The 24,711-nt window shown below is 43.7% G+C and overlaps 1 protein-coding gene across 2 annotated transcripts in view; it reads right to left on the bottom strand.

The window, feature by feature from the left end:
* RREB1 (ras responsive element binding protein 1) overlaps positions 1-24,510 on the bottom strand; it is a 71,630-nt gene extending 47,120 nt beyond the window's left edge. For both annotated transcript variants that reach the window (XM_037045366.1, XM_037045367.1), the window contains exons 1-4: positions 24,389-24,510; positions 23,563-23,774; positions 17,610-17,699; positions 16,453-16,616 (exon numbers count right to left, since the gene is read on the bottom strand). In XM_037045366.1, coding sequence (XP_036901261.1) covers positions 16,453-16,616; positions 17,610-17,699; positions 23,563-23,733 — 425 coding nt within the window. In that variant the 5' untranslated portion in view covers positions 23,734-23,774; positions 24,389-24,510. The remainder of the gene's footprint in view (positions 1-16,452; positions 16,617-17,609; positions 17,700-23,562; positions 23,775-24,388) is intronic.
* Between the last annotated feature and the right edge of the window lie 201 nt (positions 24,511-24,711).

The following is a 24,711-nucleotide window of genomic DNA, read 5'->3' as shown; positions in this document are numbered from 1 at the left end:
AAGAATATTCCCACCTCCAATCCTGCCTGTCTTATTCTGAAAAAAAACAAAAACAAAACTGGGACTGCATCACTGTCAAAGGCAGGGAAAGCAGAGCAGCTTAGAGTAGTCTCAAGGGTTGGTGGCAAGTATGAGGGTGCCGAACACATCAACCCATTCCTGTTTTTGGACTGAGCCTGCTTGGAATCCTATGTCCGAAGCTCCAGCAATATCCATTCTAGGGTTCAATCTCCAGTTGCTGGCCAAGACACAGGGCATTCCCAATCTGTTCTTTCAGCTACCTGTGGACCAACAGCTGCAGGCTTCAGGCAACAGTAGAGCTACCAGGGTTGGGAGCTCCAACCATTTCTGGAGTTGACTGTGCTCCGTGGTGAACAATGCTCCCCATCTGACCCCTAGGCTCCTTGCCTGGCCTCCAGCTGTCCATTTCTGCCCATACCCTCACAGGAAGTGGGGCGAGTCACCATGAGCGGGTCATGGCCTCTCCCCCACAAAACATGGCCAAAACAGAGAGGAAGGCTTGGGTCTATTTTTCCCTCAGGTTTTGTTTCAAGGGTTAGTTCGTTTCATTTCCATGTGCCCTAAGAATCAATAAATTGCAATGAACCTCAGAACTGCAAGGGCACTGGGATGATATCCAACTTCCCACTCAGCATAGAAAGTCCTTTCCCCCTTTTTTGGATATAAGCACATGTTTAGTTCTGACTGAACACTTCCAGCCACAGGGACTTTTCCACATTCAGCACTGCTAACTATTAAAGTCACCTTCCCCACCTTGAGTCAAAAATTCCGTTTTTCCTTTAAATGTCTACCTGTCCTCAGGGGCAACACAGAATCGGTCTACATTCTCTTATACATGGCAGCTCTTGCCATGGTTCAGGACGACGACTGCCTTTCTCCAAAATGTCCTCCATATCGAACAACTCCAGCTCCTCTGGTCAACTCTCCCAAGCTCAAGCTCAAGCCTGTTAGTTATACCACTCACTGTTAACCTTGGAGCACTCTCCAGTTGGTGACTGCCCTGCACAAAATGTTGGATGGGAAGTGAATAGCAATTTTCAGGTGGTCTGAGTGAAAGCCACAGGGCCAGGACCACCTGCCAGCAGCTCCGGAAACCGAGCTGGGGTCTCCCTGTGCGTGTTTCACAGCAACATCACATCCTCAGTTCAGAAGAGCGCCATGATTTCGTCACTCAACTGCTACCAAGTCATGTCTCCTCCATTCTGCACCTGAACACTTTCACACTTTCCAGATTGGCAAGGATGAGAAATACAAAATGTTGGTGTGGTAAAGTATACTACTCTGCAATAGTCCCCTGGGGGCACATAGTAGATGGTCAATAAATACCTGCCAAAATGGCGGAATAGACAAACTAATGATTAAGTGCTGAATCACTGAATGGAAGGAAGGAAGGATGAAGTAAATGCAGAAAATCTGTTACACTTCCAGCATCACTACAACGTATGTCCTCGATTTCTAAGACAGCTAATAATTTACTTTACTAAGATTTACTGTGAGCAAACCTAATATGAAATGGTAAACAGTACTGTACTGAAGAGACTTTAATGAAAACCACCCCAAATGTGAACACTCAGGACACACACAGATTTTTTCTCTATTGGGGTTAATCTGTGTTTAAACATTCAAAACTATACCTACATTCATAGTAGAAAGGAATTACTGTAAATGCAAAGCAAGCGTCTGCTTTTTGCATAAAATTCTAGAATGTTCTTTTACAGGCATGCCGCTTCGACACTAGCAATCCTGCCACACTGTGGTCTAAGGAAGGAATTTTATCGGAACTCTTTCAGGAGCCAAGTGAGGCTTTCTCCCATTCACAGCGCTCTGAGGAGCTTTTACAGTAATGACTCAAAACCAATGTGGCATGTTAGGGTGGCCAGTGACACAGGCTACGAAAGAATTCACAATGAGAAGAGAGTGCACAGAATAAAGTTTTTATACACTTTCTTCTTTTTGTGAATTCTTTCACAGTCCACATCACCAACCACCCTAAATTGAAGATGTTTCTTGAACTAGGAAAAGAGTCTGAGTACTTTCTAGCACTTATAGAAGCCTACTTTGAATTTTGGGATGGATGCTGATTTTCAACTCAAAGTTTTACGCCTGTGGATGTAATCATTTATTTTCTAAAATGTGAAAAGATACTTTGGAGCTAGGCTAGGCTGTCTGTGACAATAAGGGATGTATCAGAGCTAAACCAAATACACCTTGTGCAAGAGTAATTCAAAGGACACAGACCCATTTCTAAAGCACATCCCTCCCTCCCTCCCTCCCTGAACTTCCTGATTTCCAGTTCCACACCAGTAACTTTCTGCTGACCTTTCTTAGGTATGCAAATCTGTTGTCCTGGGAATTGAAGCAAACTCTTGACCATTCAAGCACTGACTTGCTCTGAGAAGCAAGTAGAATTGGGATATATGACAAAAAGCAAATGTGAGTGGGAAGATGGTATAGGAGACAGACAGACCACGTGATGGCAATGAAGGCTTGGGGCAGTCTGGGAGTGCGAGAGATGTCAGACACCATATTCTGGTTCCACCATCTAGTAACCACACTGACTGCCTAAGTTACTTCGGCAACCTCAGCTTCAGTTTCCACATCTGTGAAATGTCCCAGGAGAATACAACCAGTCTCCTAGAGGAGCAGTTCCCAACTTTTTTGGCATCAGGGTCCAGTTTCGTGGAAGATAGTTTTTCCATGGACCAGGGTTGGGGGGGATGGTTTTGGGATGATTCGTTCAAGCTCACCTCCTGCTGCACGACCCAGTTCCTAACAGGCCGGGACCAGTACCAGCCCGAGGCCTGGAGGTTGGGGACCCCTATCCTAAAGCACTGGTTTTCAAAGTATGGTCCTCCAACCAGCAGCACCAGCATCCCCCTGGAGCCTGTTACAAAGGCAAGTTCTCAGGCCTGACCCCAGTGTCCTGGGTTTCCACAAACCCTCCAGGTGATACTCAAGTGGGAAGGCCAATGGATGACAGGGAAATCCTAACCCCTCACACTGTTCACAGACCTGGTTAACTTTCCGGCTAAGGTGCTGACATTTTTTGGACATAAGCATTAAGCCTCTCCCAGGGTCATCAGTAGTTCCTGTACATGTTTACCAGGTAAAAATACATAACAAAAAAAATGTAAAGTTTAACATTCATAAAATTATTTTTGGGGTAAAATCCTTTAAGAAACTCTCAACTAGTAGCAGGTGTCCTCACGGCAGGTCTCAAATATCCTTCAAGTGTCCCTGGATCTAATTTACTTGCAAAGGTCAAAGTTCAGGAGAGATTCATGTACTTTCAGCATTTGCTAACTTTTCAGTCTTGATTTCCTCATGGATTTTATTTATCTAGGAGCTGAATTATCTGATCCTTTGAGCGAATGGCATTACAAAAAAGGTCACTCTTTCAGGACACACACTGTACACAAATTGTAGTCAGCACTGCTCAGGGCCCACAGACTGGGGTCAACAGGTTCCAAACAGGTTTCCACACCCTGGGTATGGGCATATCCCCACTCCTACCCATACCCTGTGCTACCTTTGCTTTCCCAACCAAGCCATGTGACAATCAAAGAGAGAATGAATTAGATTTGAAAGCATCACAGCTCTGTAACCTACGTTCTGAGCCAAAGAAAGCCTCCAGAAAGGTTTGTGTATGTTTCTGTAACAGATGTGTGGGAGGGGGTAGGGGAGGGGAAGGGAGCTGTGATACCTGTAATGTCAACTGAGTCCTGTGCACCAAACGAGGGGCTGGGCGGTGGAGATGGAGGTGTACGCGGGGCCAGGGACAGGATGGCAAAGCATCAACCCAGCCTTTCCCAGTGGGCCCCACCTGTGAGCTCAAAGGCACCTTCTAGTAATTTGGGTGTTGTTCAGGTTCAGTCATGCTTATCCAGAGGCAGGTCACACCAGCTCTGCCTGGGTGTGGAGGAAGGCTGAACAACAGTGTAAGCAGCCTTGCTGACCGAGGAGAGAGCATTCTCAGAAAGATCTCAAAGTCAGCTTAGCATGAAGTACCTACTTCAGGGAGGCGTTTCTGCTGTCTGCAGGCCAGTTATGGGGATGCCTCCACCAGGCTGTTCCCAAGGCTCTGCAGATGCTGTGCCCACCCCAACATGAGCCAGTGATAGCCCACGTCCTCTGACACAGGCAGTGTGACCAGCAAGGGCAGGACGAAGGGGAGGTTTGCATCTTGGTCTTGAAACTCAAGCGTACTCCTGCTGCCTTTGCTTACCCTCAGGGGCAGAAGATGAGGGAGGTGTCTACAAGACCACATCCCACATGGTGCCCTGTTGAATACAGCCTGACACTCTGGTGGTACAATCAACTGAAACTGCAAAAAAGTTAAAGAATCTTAATTCAAAGTGGGGATGTGCCAGGGGTTCAGTTTCACAAACGTGTCTGCACTCTCTCTCTACTACTCCTCAGACCAGAGCTGCTCACCAACCCCAGCTCCAGGGTGCAGTTTCAGCCAGACCCCCCACTCCACCCTGCTCTCCTGCTCCATCAGCGCCCGTCTCCTTGGTCACGCATGACGGGGAAGGCAATTCCTTCCTCGTCTTGGTCTCATGTAAGACCTTGGCGTAAACATTTCCTTGTTGATGGACAAAGCTGGGAGGATGATGCCTGAAGAATGTTTTCCCCTCAATGTTCCCAATCTCTCAGCCATCCTTCAACTGGGAGAAAAGTGACGTTTTGGCTATTACATTCTTTCCCCTCACTTCTTTGCTGATACTGGAAGCCGGTGACCTCAGAACAGATTCAAGGTGCATTTTCCATTTATTGACTGTCTCCCTGGAAAACAGAGGGCTTTTCATTGCTCATCCTGAAGCGCCTCCCTCCTCTCTCGACTTTCAGATACAGTGCAGAAGAGCCTGGCAGGTGGCCTGTGTCAATAAATATCAACCTTTAAAAAATCTTGACTCTAGACCCTGTTCCTAACTACTACTATGCCTTTAAATCAGTACGCCCTAAACCTCCCTGAACTATTTTTCCTTTGCCTTCCCTTGTCTTGCTAAAACAAATTTTCATTTGTTACAACATGCTTCATAACTTATTTGGCTCCCTGAATACCAGTTTATAATACTCACAAAAATACATCATCTACATATCTAGGTAAAAATCACAAATTCTTAAAAAACACACAAAAGACCTCAGAGGTAGAATGAGCTGATCTCTATCTCACCCAAAGAGAACCCCCTCATTCCCGCAGAGCTGAAACTGGTCTGCCTGGACCTTCCCTGTGTTAATCCACAAAAGCAAGTAGAAAGTTACTACTTTCCCTCAGATATTTCTGGGCAGGTGCTATATTGGAATGGGCTCTCCTTCCCCAGGCTATACTTCCTCCATTTCTTCAATCTTCTCATACAGCCTGGGGTCCCAGTCCCACACCCAGAGCTGGCCCTGTAGCAACCAAGGGTCCCTTGCCAGATGCTGACACCCACCTGAGGTTGACATTCTCAGACCCATTACCCCTGAGGAAAGCCATCCTATCTCCACAGCTGGAGAAGGCCCTTCTATGGCAAATAGTTAAAAAACTATAGTTAAGCTAATCCCCAAGATTTAGATTCAGGGTAGGATGGAAACACTCAAGTCACTGGTCACTGAGACCCGTTCTCCCTTCAGCCCTGAGGAAACTAGCTTCAGTCTTCTTAAGATGGCAGAAGCTAGTTATTCACATCCTCTTTCTTATAGAGGAGGAAGAGATGATGATTACCATAATAAGGTGGTGACAAGTCACTATTTGCTGCTCCTCAGCTGCTTCCAAAAGAGGAACAAGTAATGCTTACTTAGGTGGGGTCCTTCGAGAGGGCCTGCTGCCGCAGAGGCACCTGGGATGCTGGGTGGTGGGAGCAGGGAAACAGGGAGGAGAAGAGGAAAGACAGCACCACAATGGGGGCACATAGCACGTTACTCAGGGGCTGTGAGAAAGAGCTGAGGAGGAACAGGGTACCAAAATCAGTCCAACCCTGAGAGAGAAATGATGAAAATGAATCCAAAGAGAAACGTCACCTGTGAAAACCAATGGCCCTGCTTGACAGCAGCTGTGCAGTCACCATTTACCAAAACCGGGATGGAGGTGGTACACGCTGACCTCTGCTCACTACAGGTGACATGTCACCAAGTGATGTGCTCCAAGGAGGGGGCCAAGGTTACTTCTGATCTCAGCTGAACCCCGTAAGATTGCAGACCTCAGTTCTCCCATCTGTAGAACTAGAACAACCCTTCCAGGTAAGCTGGGCTATATATGCGTGAAAAATTAAGTGCTAACACCACATACCAAGGAACCCATTATGCAACTGAATCTCTGGTTTAAGGAAATACAAAATCTCTCCCCACTGAATGCCAACAAGCTCTCCATCAACTCAGCATGTGGGAGGACACAGAGGAGAAAGGCCCATGGGCACAACACACACGCCCAAGAGGAGGTGAGGGGAACCCATATGCTGCATATGTATACTGAGATTTCTGTGCGGCTTGTTCAATTTTTAGTGTGTGGGGGGGGGTGGGGGGCAGATTTTGTTGCTAATCACCTTCTTCAACAAATCAGAAAAACGTTGACAGTGAGTGGGCATGTTTAGATGTTTGCTAGCACCAGCTTGTTCAGCCCAAACAGGTTGGACAGGTTGAATATTTAAACAAAGGAGGAAAAATGCAAGGCATAAACCAGGACGTGCTGAGGTGGGACTGCGGCCAGCACCTGCAGGTTTACGTCTGTGATCTGACACTGGTGACCAGGCCTGTTCTCTCTTTACTTCAATACTTTCGTATTTTAACACTGAACTGGACCCACACTCAAGATCTAGTCAACGTGCTCAGGCAGCAGAGAGTGGCACCACGGGAGGGGAGTGTGGGCACTCTGGAGCTGCGGCCAGCCCGCCACGCCTCCTCCTGCCCCCAGCAAACACATACCTTCCTTTCTGTGACCTAATTTCCAGCTCTCACAAATGCCAGGCTGTTCAAGTGCGGGCAAGCTGAGGCGCTCCAGACTGTGATGCCATTCATCAGTCTTCCCTGGTGCAACTGAGCTTTTGAAATATTTCAACAAGATATGTCAAAACGACCATACTGCCTGGATGCAAGAACTTTTTTTTTGCATCTGCTTAATCTCCAAAAAACAAATACACAAACGCCACCTCTGCCAAAACAGAAGAGGGCCTGACTTATAAACATCAGTATCCAGTCAGCCAAATGATAACAAACTATTTAATTATGAAGCAGGTTGTAAAGTCGAGAATCATTTCAAGGATGAAAAAGGCTTCCCTGGTGTGCTGAGCTTGGGTAGTCTTATGAGTGAGATCTTTGGTCTGTCCTTCACAGAAAATGCAGACTCAAAATACCCTTTCAAAGAAAAACAAACTATTTTGTTTGTTAATGGATACTGGAAAAGAAAAAAAATTAAAGTGGAAGGGAAAATGTTTGAGAATGTTACCAAACACAAAAAAGGCAACATGAGAGACTATCAATTGAAATGCATCAACTTCCAGTGTTGTGATTTCCTCATGCTTTTTATCTTACTTGAATAATAAAGTCCTGTGGCAAGTCACTCTGACCTGTTCTTATTTTTAAGCTGAGGTACCACTGACACAGCATTATATTGGTTCCAGGTGTATGACGCCATGATTCGCTGTTGCCACTGACCTGTCCTTTTTCTCAGGGAATAGTGGTAGCTTCCTACTTTGGGCAGATTTCTAAAATGTAAAGAATTCTGAAAGAGACCACGGATGCTCGTCTAATAGTGTAAGTGCTAATCCACGTGAAAAAAATGTAAGAACACCACAAAGTAAGAAATCCCCAAAAAGGTGTCCAGGTAATAAAGACCTGCACAATTTGGTAGAGGAAATTTAGGCATAAGGCACACAGCTATGATACACTGTTCTCAGACTGTTGACTACTGTCAAGGATGAAGGGCACAAGAATCTATTTTCTTGGCCTTGAAAATACACTTGTTTACCAGCTTGCAGAGGGACTGATGCAGTACCCTAAGTTTTTTCCTAAGGGAGATGAGAAAGGAAGGGAACTCCAACTGAACATCTTACGTGAACCAGAGACTTGGGTATATATTATAGCATTTAATTCTGACAATAACAAAATCTGTGAGCAAAATGTCACCCTGTTAAAGATGAAGAAAAGAAGGCTCCCTTCGCCATTCTACGGGGCATCTTTATTGGCCCTACCAGAGAGGACACACAGACAGGTTGCCTTATATATAAACCATTATCGAAGTTAAAAATAAATGCAAACAGGTTTCAATTCCAGTGAATGAGATGTAAGGAAAGGCTAAAGACATTTAATTATAACCCGACAACAGCACAGAATTTCTTTCTGGTTAAAAGAGGAAAGTTTCAATGCTTATTAAAGAAATGTTTTATAAACTACACCCGAAGTATGTCTGTTTCAGTACACAGAAAACTAAATGTGGTGACACGGCCTGGATACCCAGGAAACTACCAAATACTCACTGAACACCCACCACATGCGAGAGTTGCATGTCCAGGCCAGTTCGCATGGTCACCCTGTGTCTATACCGTTAACGTCTCGTGTACACAAACCCATGTGGACCAGAACACTGGATTCCTTTGGTCGGGGGAGCAGGCACCTGGTGATAAGACTCATTTCAAGGTGAACTAGCTGTGCCTTTGAGTGGTCAGCTCCACTCCTGAAAAGTAGCAAGTACCAGTGCTAGGTACAGTGTGTCTTTAAATTTGACATTCCTACGACAGAGGTTCACGGAGCCCTTCTCCTTGCTGGGCTCTGAACAAGAAGTGACCATCCCCTTCCGAGTCACTGTCCTACCTCTGCTCCTTCTGTCCTTTAATGCTGGCCACCTGTTCACATACCCAAGTTCAGTTGTACATGCCAGGGGCTGGCTCGGCCTAAGTGTCAGAGCAGTGCACTAAATTCAGAGACGTCACGGCCTCATTTGTCATGGAGTAGGTCACACTGCTGTGCAGTGGATGTTTTCTTCCAGCATAACAGGAACCCACAAACCCCTGTTTCTGAAGACTGTCCATTACCCAACAGCATCCTCAGGGTCTATGTTCCCTACTTAGCAACAGAAAAAGTCACACTGTCTGCATGGTGAAAGTCCACGGCAAAGAACTAGAGAAGGTTCCAGGGGGTTCCCTCCCTCCTCTTCACCCTTCTGATGCCACAGCAGAAATGAGCACACACCCCTGTTCTCTGGAGAACAAATGGGGAAGTCAGTCAGGAAAGTTTGCTCCTGCCAGTCTTCAGGGTGTTCTCACTGTAACACATATCCCCCAACTGTCTTTGCAGCTTAAAAGCCTACAGTTTGTAAAACGAGGAGCAAAGTGGGAGTTAATTTTCTATTTTCCCAAGGCCATTACAGTTTACAACACACACACGCACACAAAGGGACACCCATGTCAGAGTCAGGATTTCTTCCAAATGAGGCCTGTTTCAATCCTCTCTGTCAAGTGCCACCACTTCTTCACAGCTCTGCAGCCCAGCACTTTCTGGAAAGTTTTGCAGATCGCCAAGCTCAGTGCCCTTTTTCCTACATCCAGCTCTCCTGAGGGCGGGCTCTGGCTCAGTTTCCCAAGTTTGTTTTGGAAGACAAGCACCGCTCAATCCAAATTTTCAACATGCGAGCAGCTGATAAAGAGTTCTGGGAAGTTAAAAGCTGGAGCCACAGTGATGTTTCCATGATACATATTTTGTACTTGATGGCAACCTGTTACTCTGCCCGGGAACTAGGCTGTGGTTAGAAACGTTTGGGATAAAGGATGTTCAAACCTCAAACACACAAAAATCCGCAGACAGGGAAGTGGCAGCTTGAAATACTATGCCAGATACAGTAATAAGCTGAGATGGTGTCTTCCCCATCCTTTTTCAGAATGAGCTGGAATTTGCATCGCTCTTGTCTCCCTACTTACCAAATACAGAATTACTTTGCAAATATAATGTAAATTTATTGACTAGAATTAAATTGTAAGAAGCCACGGACTTGATCAGAGCTACAGTGCAACTGTCAACATGAGCACACCTAACTTAATAAGCTACCGATTCTGTGAAGTTTGTTTTCTTTACTAACAGTTCAGTTGAGTTAGGTGCTGGCAGTCTTTTCACAAAACTAAGATACAGGAAACTTAACAAAAAGATGGACTCACCTTATAAACAAAGATAACTTAACAAAAAACGACTAGTGGTCAAAGGAAATAGTTTTTCTATGAAGTGGGTGACTACAGAGAATACCTCAGTATCAGTTAAGAATAACCTGAAACTGAAAAGGATGGAGTTCCTGGGGTCCTCGTTATACGTGTTGTAGGATGTGTAACGAGCCCTCCGCGAGCTGCAGCCAACACAGATCTGCGGTGGAGCCCAGACGTGTCTCCCACAGCAGCTGCTCACAGTAAACACTGGCAGGCAAGGCTCCCCTGGAGGAATGTGCACACGCGGAGATATGTGTCACATGTGCATGTGCAGGCGACCTTCAGATGGGGTGCGGGGGAGGCCGGGGCAGGTGCACTACGTGCTTCAAAATACACTGCGCTCCAGAGCAACCTTGTGGAATTGAGCCTTGGAGAAATGCATCTTGAAATCCACACAAAGGGAGCCCTGTCACAGCAGGGGCCCTACTCAATCTGCGGTGCTCAGAGGAGAGACTGAGAATCAAAGAGCACAGGAAGCTGACAGAGAAGTAGGGTCCAGAGCAAGCAGGTTATTAACCAGATGCATACAGACACTGGCGGGCGGGGCAGTGTGCTTAGGGCTCTCAGGGAGGCGCAGGCTTGGAGGGTCTCTAACTACGCAGCTCGGCAGGGAATCCAGGCCCCAGCCAGTGCTGGTTCTCCTCAATCCTAGCTGAGCCGCAGACTTCAGGGAGCAGAAACAACAGAAGGAAAATGAGAAAAAAACTTTGGTCTTCAGCACAAAACTCACAGTTGACGGACTCCCTTCCATGCTTTCAAAATCAAGTGAGGAGGATACAGCTAATCAGTTTGGGTTTTGACGATTCAATTTTGTTTCATTACTGCACACACATGTCCCAGGGCCGCTCTGGCCCCTGATTAATGTTACACAGGTGTCTGCTCACCATTTGAGTTTCAGATTCTAGTACGGATCCATCGGGACCAAGAGATCTAACTCACTCTCTCTGGCAGATCTTTGTAACTGTTTTCCCATTTTTATAATTTTTTTCAAAAGTACAATTTCACCAACAAATGAAGATGTTAATAATTGTGATTGATTACCAAAACCCAAATATTCTTTTTACACATTATCTGCAATTTTCTGCAGAGAACATAAAATAAATGCAGTGTGATAAACTCAAATATTCTAAGTAAGTTTTTTTGTTATTTAAGTTATATATTTTGAGTAGCAAAAAGCAAAACAAAAACAACCTCTTAATTTATTCTCTGGATTCTATGAATGCTTCCTTGGTATTTCCCTCTGTGGCGCATAACAACAGTATTAGAGACCGTTTATTTATAAGCTCTGCTTCACAAACACCACCCTCAACACTCTGCATGTACTAGTTCACGAGTCGACACAACGCTCCCATGTTAGTGCGGGTGTCACCGCCATCTATGAAGGAAGTGACTGGAGCATGGAGAGGTCGAATAGCCTGTCTGGGGTCACAAAGGTAAGAGCGGCGCGCCTCTTACAGGTGACTGCAAGGGTGCCTTCAGCTCTGACAATGCAAACTCAGAAGCACCCTCCACCACAGACACTTCCACAGCACACCATAGGCCTTCAGAAAGTTTTCATAAACACTGCATTCTTCAGCATAGTTCTAAATGAGATTTTACCTCATTTTACCACTTTGTTAAATTAGTACAGACATATTAGGAGATTTCTTCAGTTCTGCAGACTTAGAACTAGAACTTGGTCCCCAATAATTAGTCCTCTCCTCCAAATCAAGATGACTCACAATAAATAAAGTTAGAACAAAAACAAAACCCCAAATTACAGAAATACCACGAAGGCCTGCTTTAAAAAATATATTTATAAGCAGTAATTTACCCACAACTCCAACATACACTATTCACGAGTTATAAATGTATCTTAGTGGAAAAAACGTGCGATACCACTGACTTTACAGAGTAAAACAGATTATTGGGCGGGGGGGGGGTGCGGAATACTAAGAACAACTGTAAGCCAGCCAATTAGATAACATACGAATGGCCAAATCCCCAGAAAAGACATAAACTACTGACACTGACTCAAGAAGAAACAGAAAACGTGAACAGACCTATCACAAGTAAAGGGAATAAATTAGTAATTTAAAAACTTCTCAGAAAGAAAAGCCCACAAGGCTCCATCAGTGAATTCCACCAAACATTTAAAGAAGAATTACCAACTCTTCACAAAGTCTTCCAAAAATTAGAGGAAGAGGAAATACTCACTTTATGAGGCTTGTGTTATTCTGATACAAAAGCCAGTTAAGGACACCCTAAGAAAAGAATACTACAGATCAATTATCTCTCATGAATACAAACAAAAAATCTTTAACAAAATACTAGCAAATCAAATCCATCAATATATGAAAATGATTACACATTGTGACCAAATGGGATTTATCCCAGGAATTAAGTTAAACACTCAAAACAGAATAGAATCTTTAAAGGACAAAGCCAACTTGACCATCTTAGTAGATGCAGAAAAAGCATTTGACAAAATTCAACACCCTTTCATGATTAAAAAAACCTCAGCCAAGCAGGAGTAGAAAGAAACCTCAAAACCGATAAAGGGCATTTATGAAAACCCCACAACTACCACTATATTTAATGGGGAGAGGCTGAATGCTTTCTCCCTAAGGTCAGAAACAAGACAAAGATGTCCATTCTCCTCATTTCTGGGTTAACATTGCGGTGGGGGATCTAATGAGGGCTAGCAGGCAAGAAAAATAAAAGGCACAAGATTAATTTCAAAGAAAAAATAAAACTATCTCCACTTGCTGATGACGTGATCTGGTATACGGAAAAGCCTAAGGAATTCACTAAGTAACAATCAGAATGAGTAAACAAGGCCAGCAAGGTTGCAGCAAGTGAGATCAATACAAAGTTTGAATTGTATTTTTATATACTAGCAATGATTATTTTTTATACAGAATCAAAAAATAAACTTGGAAAATAATTCCACTTAAAATACCACAAAAAAAGAATACAACACTTAGGAATAAATTCAACAAAATATAAAACCTGCACTCTGAAAAAACTATAAAACAGAGTTGAAAGAAATCCAGTAAGATCTACATAAATGGAAAATACTCTATGATCAAACATTTAATATCATGATGGCAATGCCTCCAAATAGATCTACATGTTTTGCAGTACCTATAATTATTCCAGCTGCCTTTTTTGAAAAAAAACTTACAAGCTAATCCTAAAATTCATAAGGAAATGCAAGCAATACAGAATAGCCAAAACAATCTTGAAAAAGATGAGTTAGAGGACCCATACCTCCTGATTTCAAAACTTACCAAAAAGCTACACTATTCAGTGTAATGTCAGCCTTAAGAAAAGATATGTAGACCAACAGAGCACAACTCAGAGTACAAATATAAGTCCTTACATTTAAGGTCATTGGACAAGGATAGGAAGACAATTCAATGGGGAGAGAAAAGTTTTTTCAATAAACAGTGCAAAAGACTGAACTTGGACCCCTTCCATATACTATATGCAAATATTAACCTGAAACAGATCACAGACTTAAATGTAAGAATTAAAATCACGAAACTCATGAGATTCCACTTCATACCTATTAGGACAGCTATAACAAAAACGACAGACATAGTAACAAATGTTAACAGAGATGCGGAAAAAACAGAACCTTCGAACACTGCTGGTGGGAATGTAAAATGATGGTTCAGCGGCTTTGGAAAACAGTGGGGCAGTATCTCAAAATGTTACACATGGAGTTACCACGTCATTCAGTAATTCTACTCCTACGTATCTATGCAAGAGAAATAAACACATGCATCCACAAAAAAATCTGTTCAATAAAATTCATTGCAGCATTATTCATAATAGCCAAAAAAGTAGAAATGACTCAAATGCCCATGAATTGAAAGGACAAGTAAAATGTGTCACCAGATTAACAGGCCATTATTTGCCAATAAAAGAGAAAAGAATGAAGTACTAATATATGGTACGACATAGATGAATCTTGAAAGCATTATGCCAAGTGAAAGAAGCCAGTCACAAAAGGCCACATATATTTACATTTATATGAAATGTTCAGAACATGAAAATCCAGAAGCAGAAAGTCGATTAGTATTTTCCTAGGGCTGCAGGGTGGGAAGTAAGGGGAAGTGACTGCTTATGGGTATGGGTTTCTTTGGGGGATGATGAAAATATCATTAAATTGATTACAGTGATGGTCGCATAATTCCGTGAATATACTAAACACACTGAATTGCATGCTTTAAATGGGTTAAATGTAATATATGGTACATAAACTGTATCTCATAAAGATGTAAACAAATAAAACAGAAATTGCTCAGCCTAGTGCCAGACGCAGAGTGCACCACAGCTTTAGTGACGATTATTTGTAAAATACGTTGTCAGAGACACCACTGTAGAAGGCGGTAACTACGCCTTTTATAGGTGTATTTAACAGGTGTCATGTTCAAAAACAGATATTGTCTCAAAATGGAAATTTGCAAATTGGAAGTGATTGGGTCCAAGGCCAGAGATGGCTGGTGTAGGATCCTATGCAGTACGTGGTTAGGGCTAAAGCAGCCAAGAGGAGGGTATTTCTCACTAATGCACCCCATCATCTTCTGCCAATTTGCAGGTGGCCCCTGGGGAGTCCACTGAGCAAGCTCAGTAGGAGCAAGCAGGGGAACTGCCCCAGAAGGGACACACAACCAGATTTTAGGAGGGTGAATAAGTAAGGGAGGACATTTGATAGGGGGAAGCGGGAGGTAGGAAAGGCAGGGAAAACAAAACAAAATGGCAAAGAGAAGGCAACATGCTACTAATGGGCTGCTATGGTGGTAAAAAAGCAAAAAGCTAAAATGTAAAATATATTAAAAATGCCAAAAGTATTCACTTCCTTCTTTGTACCCCAAAATACTCCTAGGAGGAAATGAGGGGCAAATAGAGAGATGTGAATTTTTTATATGGAAAGAAAACACATTGTAAAAAATTCTTTAAAATGTTCGTAACTTTCAGAAAGTCATATTATACTCTAACTTACAGGACATCCCACTGTGTAATTCACAGGCTTTAAATTTTTGCAATGTTACTTAGAAACATGAGTAACAGCACTTACCAAGTGCTTACTGTGTGCTGGGATTGTGTGCTGAGTTTATTTCCTAATCCTCATCCTGGTGTTCAGTATTAACAGTCTCATGTTAAAGAAGAGGCAAGTGAGGTACAAAGATTAAGTAAGTTGCTCAAGGACAGAAAATCTACAAGTGGCAGAGTTGAAATTTAAAATCAGGTGCCTAATTTCAAAGTCCAGAAATTTACTATCATACACACTCATGTGTCCCAAGTACACTATCAGTATTCATGAAACAATTTTAGGTGGAGTAGACTGGACCATCTCATATTAGCATTTATCTATAAGAAAACATCAACTTCACAATACTTACATAAAGCTTTCTTTTCAAACAAATATGTAAAAAAAAAAAAAAAAGATGTTAGTCAACTTTTAAAAAGAAAACAGCATAACGCCTAAAAGGGAATATAGAAAAAAAATGCCCGATTTTCTGAGAAGCTGAAATTCTGAGTACCTTTAAAAAATCTTTGTAGAGTTCTAATGTTCCTAAAATGTTCGTGTTTTTTAAAAAGCATTTAAAACATTTGTTTTAACCCCCTCGACGAAACATCTGCAACCATCCTATAAAGTATATTTTCCATTGGTTCATCCCACAAAATGTTTATATGCCCACCACTCAGCTTCCTCCCACTTCTGAGTGAGCCTCTTTCTCCCTCGAGAAAGTAAAAATTCCTGACATTTATCAGATTTGTTATTTCTTCATTTCATCCTATCTTACCCTGAAGCTCCAGGACCATACAACTTAACTATCTATTTGAAGGTCCTAGAAATGTCTCTTAAGACAAAGACCTGCAGGGAACCCAGTAGGCATATGCAACTAGTTTTTAAAAGGCAGGGGTTACTGTGCTATTCCTTGAGGGCTCCTCTGTATCTGATAAGCTGCCTACCTCTGGCACCCAAATAAAGAAACTGTAATTGGCAAAGGGGGAGGACTCTGTTTCATCCTCATCCCCAAAGGGCCAGAGACCTAGCCCAGGTACTTCAGTTTCCCATGAAGAGACACCTCTAATACTTTGGAGACCATATCACAGGCAAACAAAACCATCTCTGGCTTTTCCATACAGTCAACAGGTTCAGAACTCTTAGTTTTTAGGCAAGTCCTCTTTCTGATGATGGCTCAGAGGGCACTTTACTTTTTGTCAACCTCCAGATGCCAGTCACCAGGCCACGGTGGCCCTCACCCACCTGTGCATGTTCCCATTGGTGGTAAAAGACTGGCCACACACGGTGCACTTATAAGGCCTCTCGCCAGAGTGCACCAGCATGTGGCGGTCCAGGGAGCTGGCTGAGCTCAGCGACTTCCCGCAGATGCTGCACGAATGGTCGGCCCCTCCAGTGTCCGTGTTGTGCTGCAGAAAGCAATCACCACAGTGGTCACTTCAGGTGGGTCAAAACTTGAACATGCAAATTTAGATATAATAAAACCAGTAAAAGTTCTCAGCTATTTTTTTTCTGTTTCATTTTAAATATCTTCCCAAATGTCAAAATTTATCAGGAACACTGGCAGATATATATTCTGTACAATTTTCTTCTATCCCCATGTTTGTTTTGAAAAGTACTTCTGTAAGGCTCAGAGAGAGCTGGAATCTTTGAAGGTCTCTCTTGGAGACACATACAGGTTAACTGACCACGTACATCACATGAACAGGAAAACTGTCAACTATGAAGCAAGTGTGTGAAACATGGTTCTCATGTTAAGTCGGTCTCCATTCCTCCAGTCTGATGACTCCGGCTTACTGTCGGGGGAAGAGAACTGAAATCTGCAGGGTTCAGAGAGGCCTGACAGCTGAAACATGTTAAGAAGGAATCTATTTATCCAAACCCAGTTACTAAATGATGTTGTTATTCGGTACCATGTTATAATTTTAATAATGTCACTCCTTCACTGTTCCAGATTTATCAATGATTCATCATGAATCAGTTATAGCAGGCAAAGGAGAAGGAAAAAATCTCATTAGGAAGGAGGAAAGCCAAGGGATCCCCAAATCAAGTCAATTCCCTGCTGGGTGACGTAAGGTTGTAGCACTACAAAGAGTGCGAGTGTACACCTACAGTCTCCTGTACTGTAGGGATTTGGTTCATACTGACAAGCCATGTATGATGCAAAGTCTCCTGTTATATGCGGTCAGTTAATGCAATATTTGCTAAATTCTGAAATGGTATTCTGTACTGATCTGGGACTTTGTCACAATAACACGGACACAAAAATTATTTCATAACCATCTCTTGAAATAATTAAAATATTAAATGTAAATTAAACACAGCCACAATTCATACACTGAGATCAAATCACCTTGCCCTCTTAATAAATGATTACAACAAAAATATAAAGCAGCGCAAACCTGACGAATGTGCATAGTTAACTGATGCTGTGTAGTGCAAATCTTTTCACACAGGGGACAGTTATAGGAAGACTTCTCCTCTTTCGTTTCCTGAAAAGATAATAAAAAGGAGAATCACTCTCACCTCAGTGTACTAGCGCCTCCTTGTCTCTGTCACGAGCACCCGTGTCTCGAGCTGCAGCAACGGAACAGCTGAGAGGCTGGGCTCAGGAGCCTGCCTGTTGTTCTGAGCCTGGGCACGTCACCGTCCCGCTGGCCCTCAGTTTCCTCATGCAAAATGGTAAGAATAATAGCTTCTATCACATCACCCCGTGATGCGGATTAGCCCAGTCAACACGCACAAAGCACAGGAACAGCGCCTGGCACAGGGTAAGTGCTCAATAAATGTCAGTGCTCTTATTAGACGGACACCACTTGATGAATCATCAGTGATGGCGGAGAACAAAGCATCAAGTCATGGCAGAGGTAGGAAAGGAACCTCCTCCCGATCTAACCAGGCTCCAGCCACTCTCCCACCCATGAGATGTGATGGAGTTCTCATGATAAAAACCCACCCTCCCTACAGTGAGAGGCCTCGGGGCCCAGCTGTGTGCCCTTCCACTCCCTGTTGGTGCCTGCTTAACACTGCTCACAAATATTCAGTAAACAAGAATCAGAATGCTGGCCTGTGGAAAGTATGATAAAGAATGACAATGCAAACTGAAGGCTTCCACAGAGGTGACAAAGGAACCAGCTTGCTACTTGGAAAAGGGGCTCATTTTATGTTCCCTCAAAACACATAGGACAGGCTTCCTTCAAGCAATACATTTTACCTTTTAAAGGAAAATGACAGGCTCCTTCTCTACCTATACAACTTTTCTTTCAAATCCTTCATGGAGAGTTGTCATGCGTGTGCCTGTTATAGACACTTCATACACTCAACTCCAAGGCACCACAGGTCTCTGTCCTCATCCCCCAAACTAACGGGATCAAGGCCTGGGCACCTCTCCCCAGGAATGTAGAACTGAGATGCTGAGAGACTAAGATCCATGGGTTTCCAAGGATAATTTGAATCACCTGGGGAGCTTTCTGAACTACAGATTTCTAGATCAGACACACAACAGGTGAATCAGAATCACTGGGGTACGGGCAGCTGTACCCCTGCAGTGTTTCACAAGCTCCCAGGAGACCCTGGTGTGTGCCCAGGTTTGGGGATGACTAAGATACTAAGTTAGGTGATCGCCAGCACTTGAACTGAAAGTTCACGCAGGGTTGGGGCCAGACCCAGAGGCGTGGTGAGCCCAAGCCACACACACAGCCGGGGAAGCTGTCTGTGCTAACGGAAGTGGGAGACCAGGCAGGCCCAGACAGAGGGAGGGCTGGACTGGCGGGCATCTTTCAATAGCCTTCTTTTTCCTGGTGCTCATCTGAATGAGTTTCTGTTCCCTGAAAATAGTATCAATTATTAAACACTTACGATGTGCTAAACTCTGTACATATAAAAATGTCAGTTTTTTCACAACCGCTAAGATACATCCACTATTACAGGTCCCATTTTCTGGATGAGGAAACTGAGGTACAGAGTGGAAAGGAGCCTGCTCCAGATCAGAGAACTGTTACAGAGACTCAGGACTAAAACCCAGGCCAGCTTCTCAACAGGCCATGCTAACCACTGTGCTATATAAATCTGACAAAAAAAAAAAAAAAAAAAAGATGAACCCCAAGGCACAGAAAGGAAACACCGTGTGGTTGGCTATGAGAGATGATGAAAACAAAAGTCACCCTGAAGACTATAAAAACAAATGGCACCATAAACCAGATGGGGTGGAGTGAATGCACGCTGTCTAGTACATAGCTGCCTAAAGTAGGTCCAGCCCACACTTCAAAGACTGGCAAGCCTCATTTTAAGCACTCCGGTAGTGCCCCCTTTGCTTCTCAGAGTTTCAGCTACCCATGGTCAACCCCAACTCAAAAATATTAAATGGAAAATTCCAGAAATAAGTGATTCATACATTTTAAATTGCACGCCATTCTGAGTAGTGTGATGAAATCTCACGCCATCCTGCTGTCTTCCTGGGACGTGAATCATCCCTTTGTTCAGCTTCTCTATGCTGTATACACATTTGTCACTTAGTAGCTATCTTGGTTATCAGATCGACTATTGAGGTATCACAGTGCTTATGTTCAAGCAGCCCTTATTTTACTCTGTAATGCCCCAAAGTGCAAGAGTAGTGATCTGGCAATTCAAATATGCCAAAGAGAAGTCATAAAGTGCTTCTTTTAAGTGAAAAGATTTGTTTGTATAGAAAAAAACAAAGTACTGTAAATAAAGGGTTTAGCACTATCCACAGTTTCAGGCATCCACTGGGGATCTTGGGAAGTATCCTCTGTGGCTAAGGGGAGGACACTGGACAAACCTCTTTCTAGTCTGTGGCACTGCGTCTGAGAACTAGGTATGCTACACATTCTTTACTCTCAAAAATTTAAAAACTTACAGACCTGAATTCTAAGGAAGCTGATTAACCTAGAAACAATAAAACCTGCCAGACTCACTGAGTCATCCGCAGACTCCCCCTCCTGACAGGGGTCCAATGCATGTGCCTGGGGGTGGGGTGGGGGCACCCTGCCTCCTCAGCCCCGTTCCCCCACAGTCAGAATGGAACTGGCCAAGAACCACCAAAGAAAAAACCAAAAGGAAAAACTGCAATGACAAAATAAGATCACTCACTATAATAATGAAAAATGTCTCATAGCCAGGCCAAAACGCAATCTTGGTTGTTTTTGTTGAATTATTGGATTAGCAACACTACATATTAAAAAAAATTTTAGAGGAATATTCATCAGTAGGATGTAAATAAATGTTAAAAAGCCAGGTCTCCAAGTAACCAGCTTCTGGAGGAGGCAAAATTTTTTTTAAAAGAATCATCTTTCATTCACCCCAAGGTAGATGGCGCTAACTGGCACTGCTTCTGGGGTTTACTGTGAACTGGAACCCAACTTTCTCGAAGGCTGCCAGGGGCACACTGCAGACCACATTAGAGACCCCCAAAATCCACGGGGCTCTGGGAGAAGGACGTCTGTGAACTCAGACTTTATTTTTATAAAGAAACCAAACAGAAAAGACAGCATGATGATGCTGCAAGAAGCCCTGCAGGAGAACGCTGAATCCAGTTAGTGGGGCCATGCTAGTGGAAAGAGCACACTTCCTGAGATGACAGATAAAATTAGCAGCTAATGTGGTAACTAACCATTCCATAATGAAACAATCTGGCACCTGTGTCAGCGTCCGGCTGTGGCTAATCTGTCCTGGAACACAGTGCTAGCACTCATGGGGCTCCTCCCCAGCGCTCCCTCGCAGCCCTCCACGGCACTCCCAGGTGGGGACGAAGCATGCTCTCCCCTCCAACTGTATTCTGCTTTTGTTTGTTCTTCCAATGCACCCGACTGTGCCATGATACCTGTGGCCTAGACTTCCCTTTTGAAAACTAAGCCAGTGCCCAGGAACCTGGAGGCAGAGGAGGCAGATGAAAACTGCCCAGGTACACGCCTGTACCATCTGATTCACCCCACTTGCACAGTCACCCCCAATTAACAAGCAGAGACAGAAGGGCTCTACCTACTGTCTCTGAACCACTGGGAAATGCCCAGAGCCTGGACTGGCACCACCTCTGCCTAAGCTGGGCTATTTAAAGAGGAGGTGATCACTACCTACCACTTTCTCTTGCAAGAACAGAGAAGGAAGAGGAGACGATGACCTTATCTGTCTCATTCACCCTGAAATGCCTGACGCCCGGGTGCAGTACCTGGCCTGAAGCAGGAGCAGGTATGCACTGTGAATTGAGTGAATGGGTGGAGAGATGAACAAACAGATGGAAGGAAAGACAGTCATGTGAGAGTGGAAATAAACCTTTTCTTCCCAGAGCTAGTGCTCCTTCTTGACTCAGGCCACAGTCATACAGGCTGAGTATTTTCTCAGGGACCCATAGGAAGAGAAGCATGTGGAGACAAGGGAAAAAAGAGAGAGAAAGGTATCAATGTTCCAACCCTAAAACAGTTTAACTCTGCCAAGTCTTCAGCCTTGAGAAAGGAGTGAAGAAAATGAACACTCCCATGCTGTGGAGGAATTTTAGGTTGGCACAACTTTTCCTGGAAGACAAGTTATATCAAAAGCCTTACTTAATGTTTTGCTTCTAAGAATGCATAGAAAATCATTATAGATGTGCTCAGACAATTCTGTATAAGGATAGTCACTGTAAGATTGTTAGTTAAAAGAAATTAATTCCCCAAAACCCAACAGGTTTACTTTCATCTCCACCCCTGGTATCTAGGCAAACTCTTAAGACTGCCTGTTCGATAAGGGTTTGGTATGAGCCCATTAAATCAGTCAAACCAAAAACCAAATGTGGAGGAGCCGGTTCGTAGGCTATGGATTCAGAGAAGAAATGAGAACTAGTTACTCTCATTCCATGAGCTTTGTGGAACACGGGTGCTAACAGGAACGCAACCACTTTGCAAGTTCCCCCTTGGTACGTCATTTAAAGGTTCACCTCACTTCCCCATGGAGGAGACATGGGCTTTCACCGCACCATTAATCCTCCCAACCCCCGCCCACTCATTTACTCTTTCTCTCTTCTCCTGATCTGATGTCCCCTTTCAAAAGGACTAACTCGCCTTTGACGTGGAATTCTCTAGAGCCAAATTCTGTGCTTTGTCACAGGTGGAAGGCCGGGGAGCAGCCCCAGCGCGACCAGTGCTTATGTTTTCCCTAATCTGAAGACATGTTAAAAAAATAGCCAATTAAGGTGGCTTTGAAAACAATACTGTTTTTGTAAGTAAGGTAAGGAAACGAACCACCTCACAGTAGAGGACTAAGTTCTTGGACATCAAATGAAGAAAGCTGACATCCAAATGAATTTACAGAGCAGAGAATCAGGGCATCTTCACCCATACTGACACCACAGCACAGAAAATTTTTTCCATGAGTCAAGAAAACTGAAGTAAGCCATGAAAAGTTTGCACTTAAAAAATGATTACAACCTCTGGGTATGTTTATTTACTTCTCAGTATGAGGGGAGACCCCCCCCCAAAAAAACCCTGGAATTATCTTCTGGACAGCAAGCCCCTTGTATAGCATAGGCTTCTCCCACTAGGTGAGTGTTTTAGGAACCCATCTGTATCAGTGTTTCAGTGTACCAGCTGGGGATGTTCTGAGAGGCTGTACTGGGCTTCAGTGAGTTTTTTTAAGACTCTTTCACAAAGTTTGTCCACTTCATGATGGGCGATTTAAAGCGCACCTGCCCATATTGAACTGAATATTCAGCAGTTTTTTACCAAAACATCATGACCCCCGTGCCCCACCCTCCCTATTTACTTGGTCTCCCCCAAGTGACTTTGCTTGTTTCCCTGGATGAAAAAGGTCCTCAAAGGAAAACATTTTGCTGATGTGGAGGAGTTGAAACAAAAAAATGGCAGTTACTAAAAAGCATCAAAATTGATGAATTAAAAAACTGTTTTGAACCCTGGCTGGCAAGCTTAATGGATTGAGCGTGGGCCTGTGAACCAAAGGATTGCGGTTTGATTCCCAGTCAGGGCACATGCCTGGCTTGCAGGCCAGTTCCCAGCAGGGGACACATGAGAGGCAACCATACATTGATATTTCTCTCCCTCTCTCCTTTCCTTCCCCTCTAAAGATAAATAAATAAAATCTTAAAAACAAACAAACAAACAAAACCCCATTTTGAGCAGTGGAAAAAACATCTTGACAGGTATATTGCATCAAGTGGAGAATACTTTAAACATGTAAGAATAAATACAGATTTTTTAACAAATAAATTCCGGGTTTTTTGGGGGGGGTCTCCTCTTGCACATCCAAGATTTTGTCTTAAGAAGCTGAGGCTCAAGGAAACACCCATCTCCCAATGTTCTCAGAGACTGAAGCCACCAGATGTCACCACCTAGCACACGCGAAGCTTACCTGGTTCCTTCGGCCAATCCGATTTGGTCCTAGAGGCTTTGTGGGGGACTTGATGCTCTGGGGGCTCCCGCCATTCTCGGCGACCTTCCCTACACTCATTACCGCTGACATCATGGTGTTGATGGAAGACAAGTCTGAACCTTCCAAGCCAATGGGCGAACTTGACGTCATTGGGACAAGGGTTATGCGTCTAAGAAGCTTCTGCCATAGAACTGAAAATCGGAAATTGCTGATGTGATCACTCGCACATTTAGGCTCCCGCCAGAGCCAGCAGCATTGGCCAAGGCTACCATACTCTAAGTCAGGCCAAAACGCTGAAAGCCCGCCGTCTTCAGTTCAAGTCAACACTCATATCCAGAATGCCCTGAGCTTCCATCTAAACAAAGTGTTGTCACACCAAACAATAACCTCGCTCCTTTCTAAGCATGTGCCACTGACACAACTCCCAAAGCCACCTGAGGCAGGTCTCTTTGCCTTTCCCGATCTTTCACTAGGCAGAATGGCAAAGGGCGAGCCAACCATTAGAAAGCCCAGGGTGCTGCCATTGGGCCAGCACCCTCCCAATAACCTAACTCATTTACCACAGGAACGGTGTAGACCTGACAGCTGAGAATCATCAGGTTTCACTTGACTCCACTCCTGCAACCCAGTGATTTCAATAAGGAGCCCAAATCGTGTAAGACAACTGAGATGCGATCCCTATCAGGATTATAACCAAATTTCAAATTAATATAAAAAAGGCTGCTTCCAAAAAAAATATAAATAGGTAATATACCTATACCCCAGAAAATGGACAGAAGAAAACCCAGCCCCCACTGCCAATTACCTCCATTTTCTGCCCCAACTGATACACTATGAGATTTCTCCTTGCTATAGCTATCATCCACGTGGAGTAGGAAATGAGTCTATGCTTCACTTCTTTTTTCTTGTCTTGGTATCACTCGTTGACACTGGAAAGGAAGCAAAGGCAAAATGATTCAATCCATATCTTTTCACTTAGTTGAAGAAAAAATTGAAGCCATGTATTGGCTACAATCTCAGACCACAATAGTCACAAAGAACACAGGGAGCACAAATGAGGAGATATTCACAAGGAGATTTTTTAAGTCTCCTTTTTCTTCAAAACCATATTTTATGGTTGTTTTTCAA

Source organism: Sturnira hondurensis, unplaced genomic scaffold, assembly GCF_014824575.4.
Source record: "Sturnira hondurensis isolate 20B ecotype Veracruz unplaced genomic scaffold, ASM1482457v3 Scaffold0004271, whole genome shotgun sequence".
Taxonomy (NCBI): Eukaryota; Metazoa; Chordata; class Mammalia; order Chiroptera; family Phyllostomidae; genus Sturnira; species Sturnira hondurensis.
Note: the sequence above shows the minus strand (reverse complement) of the source record. Positions and strands in the feature narration are given on the sequence as shown.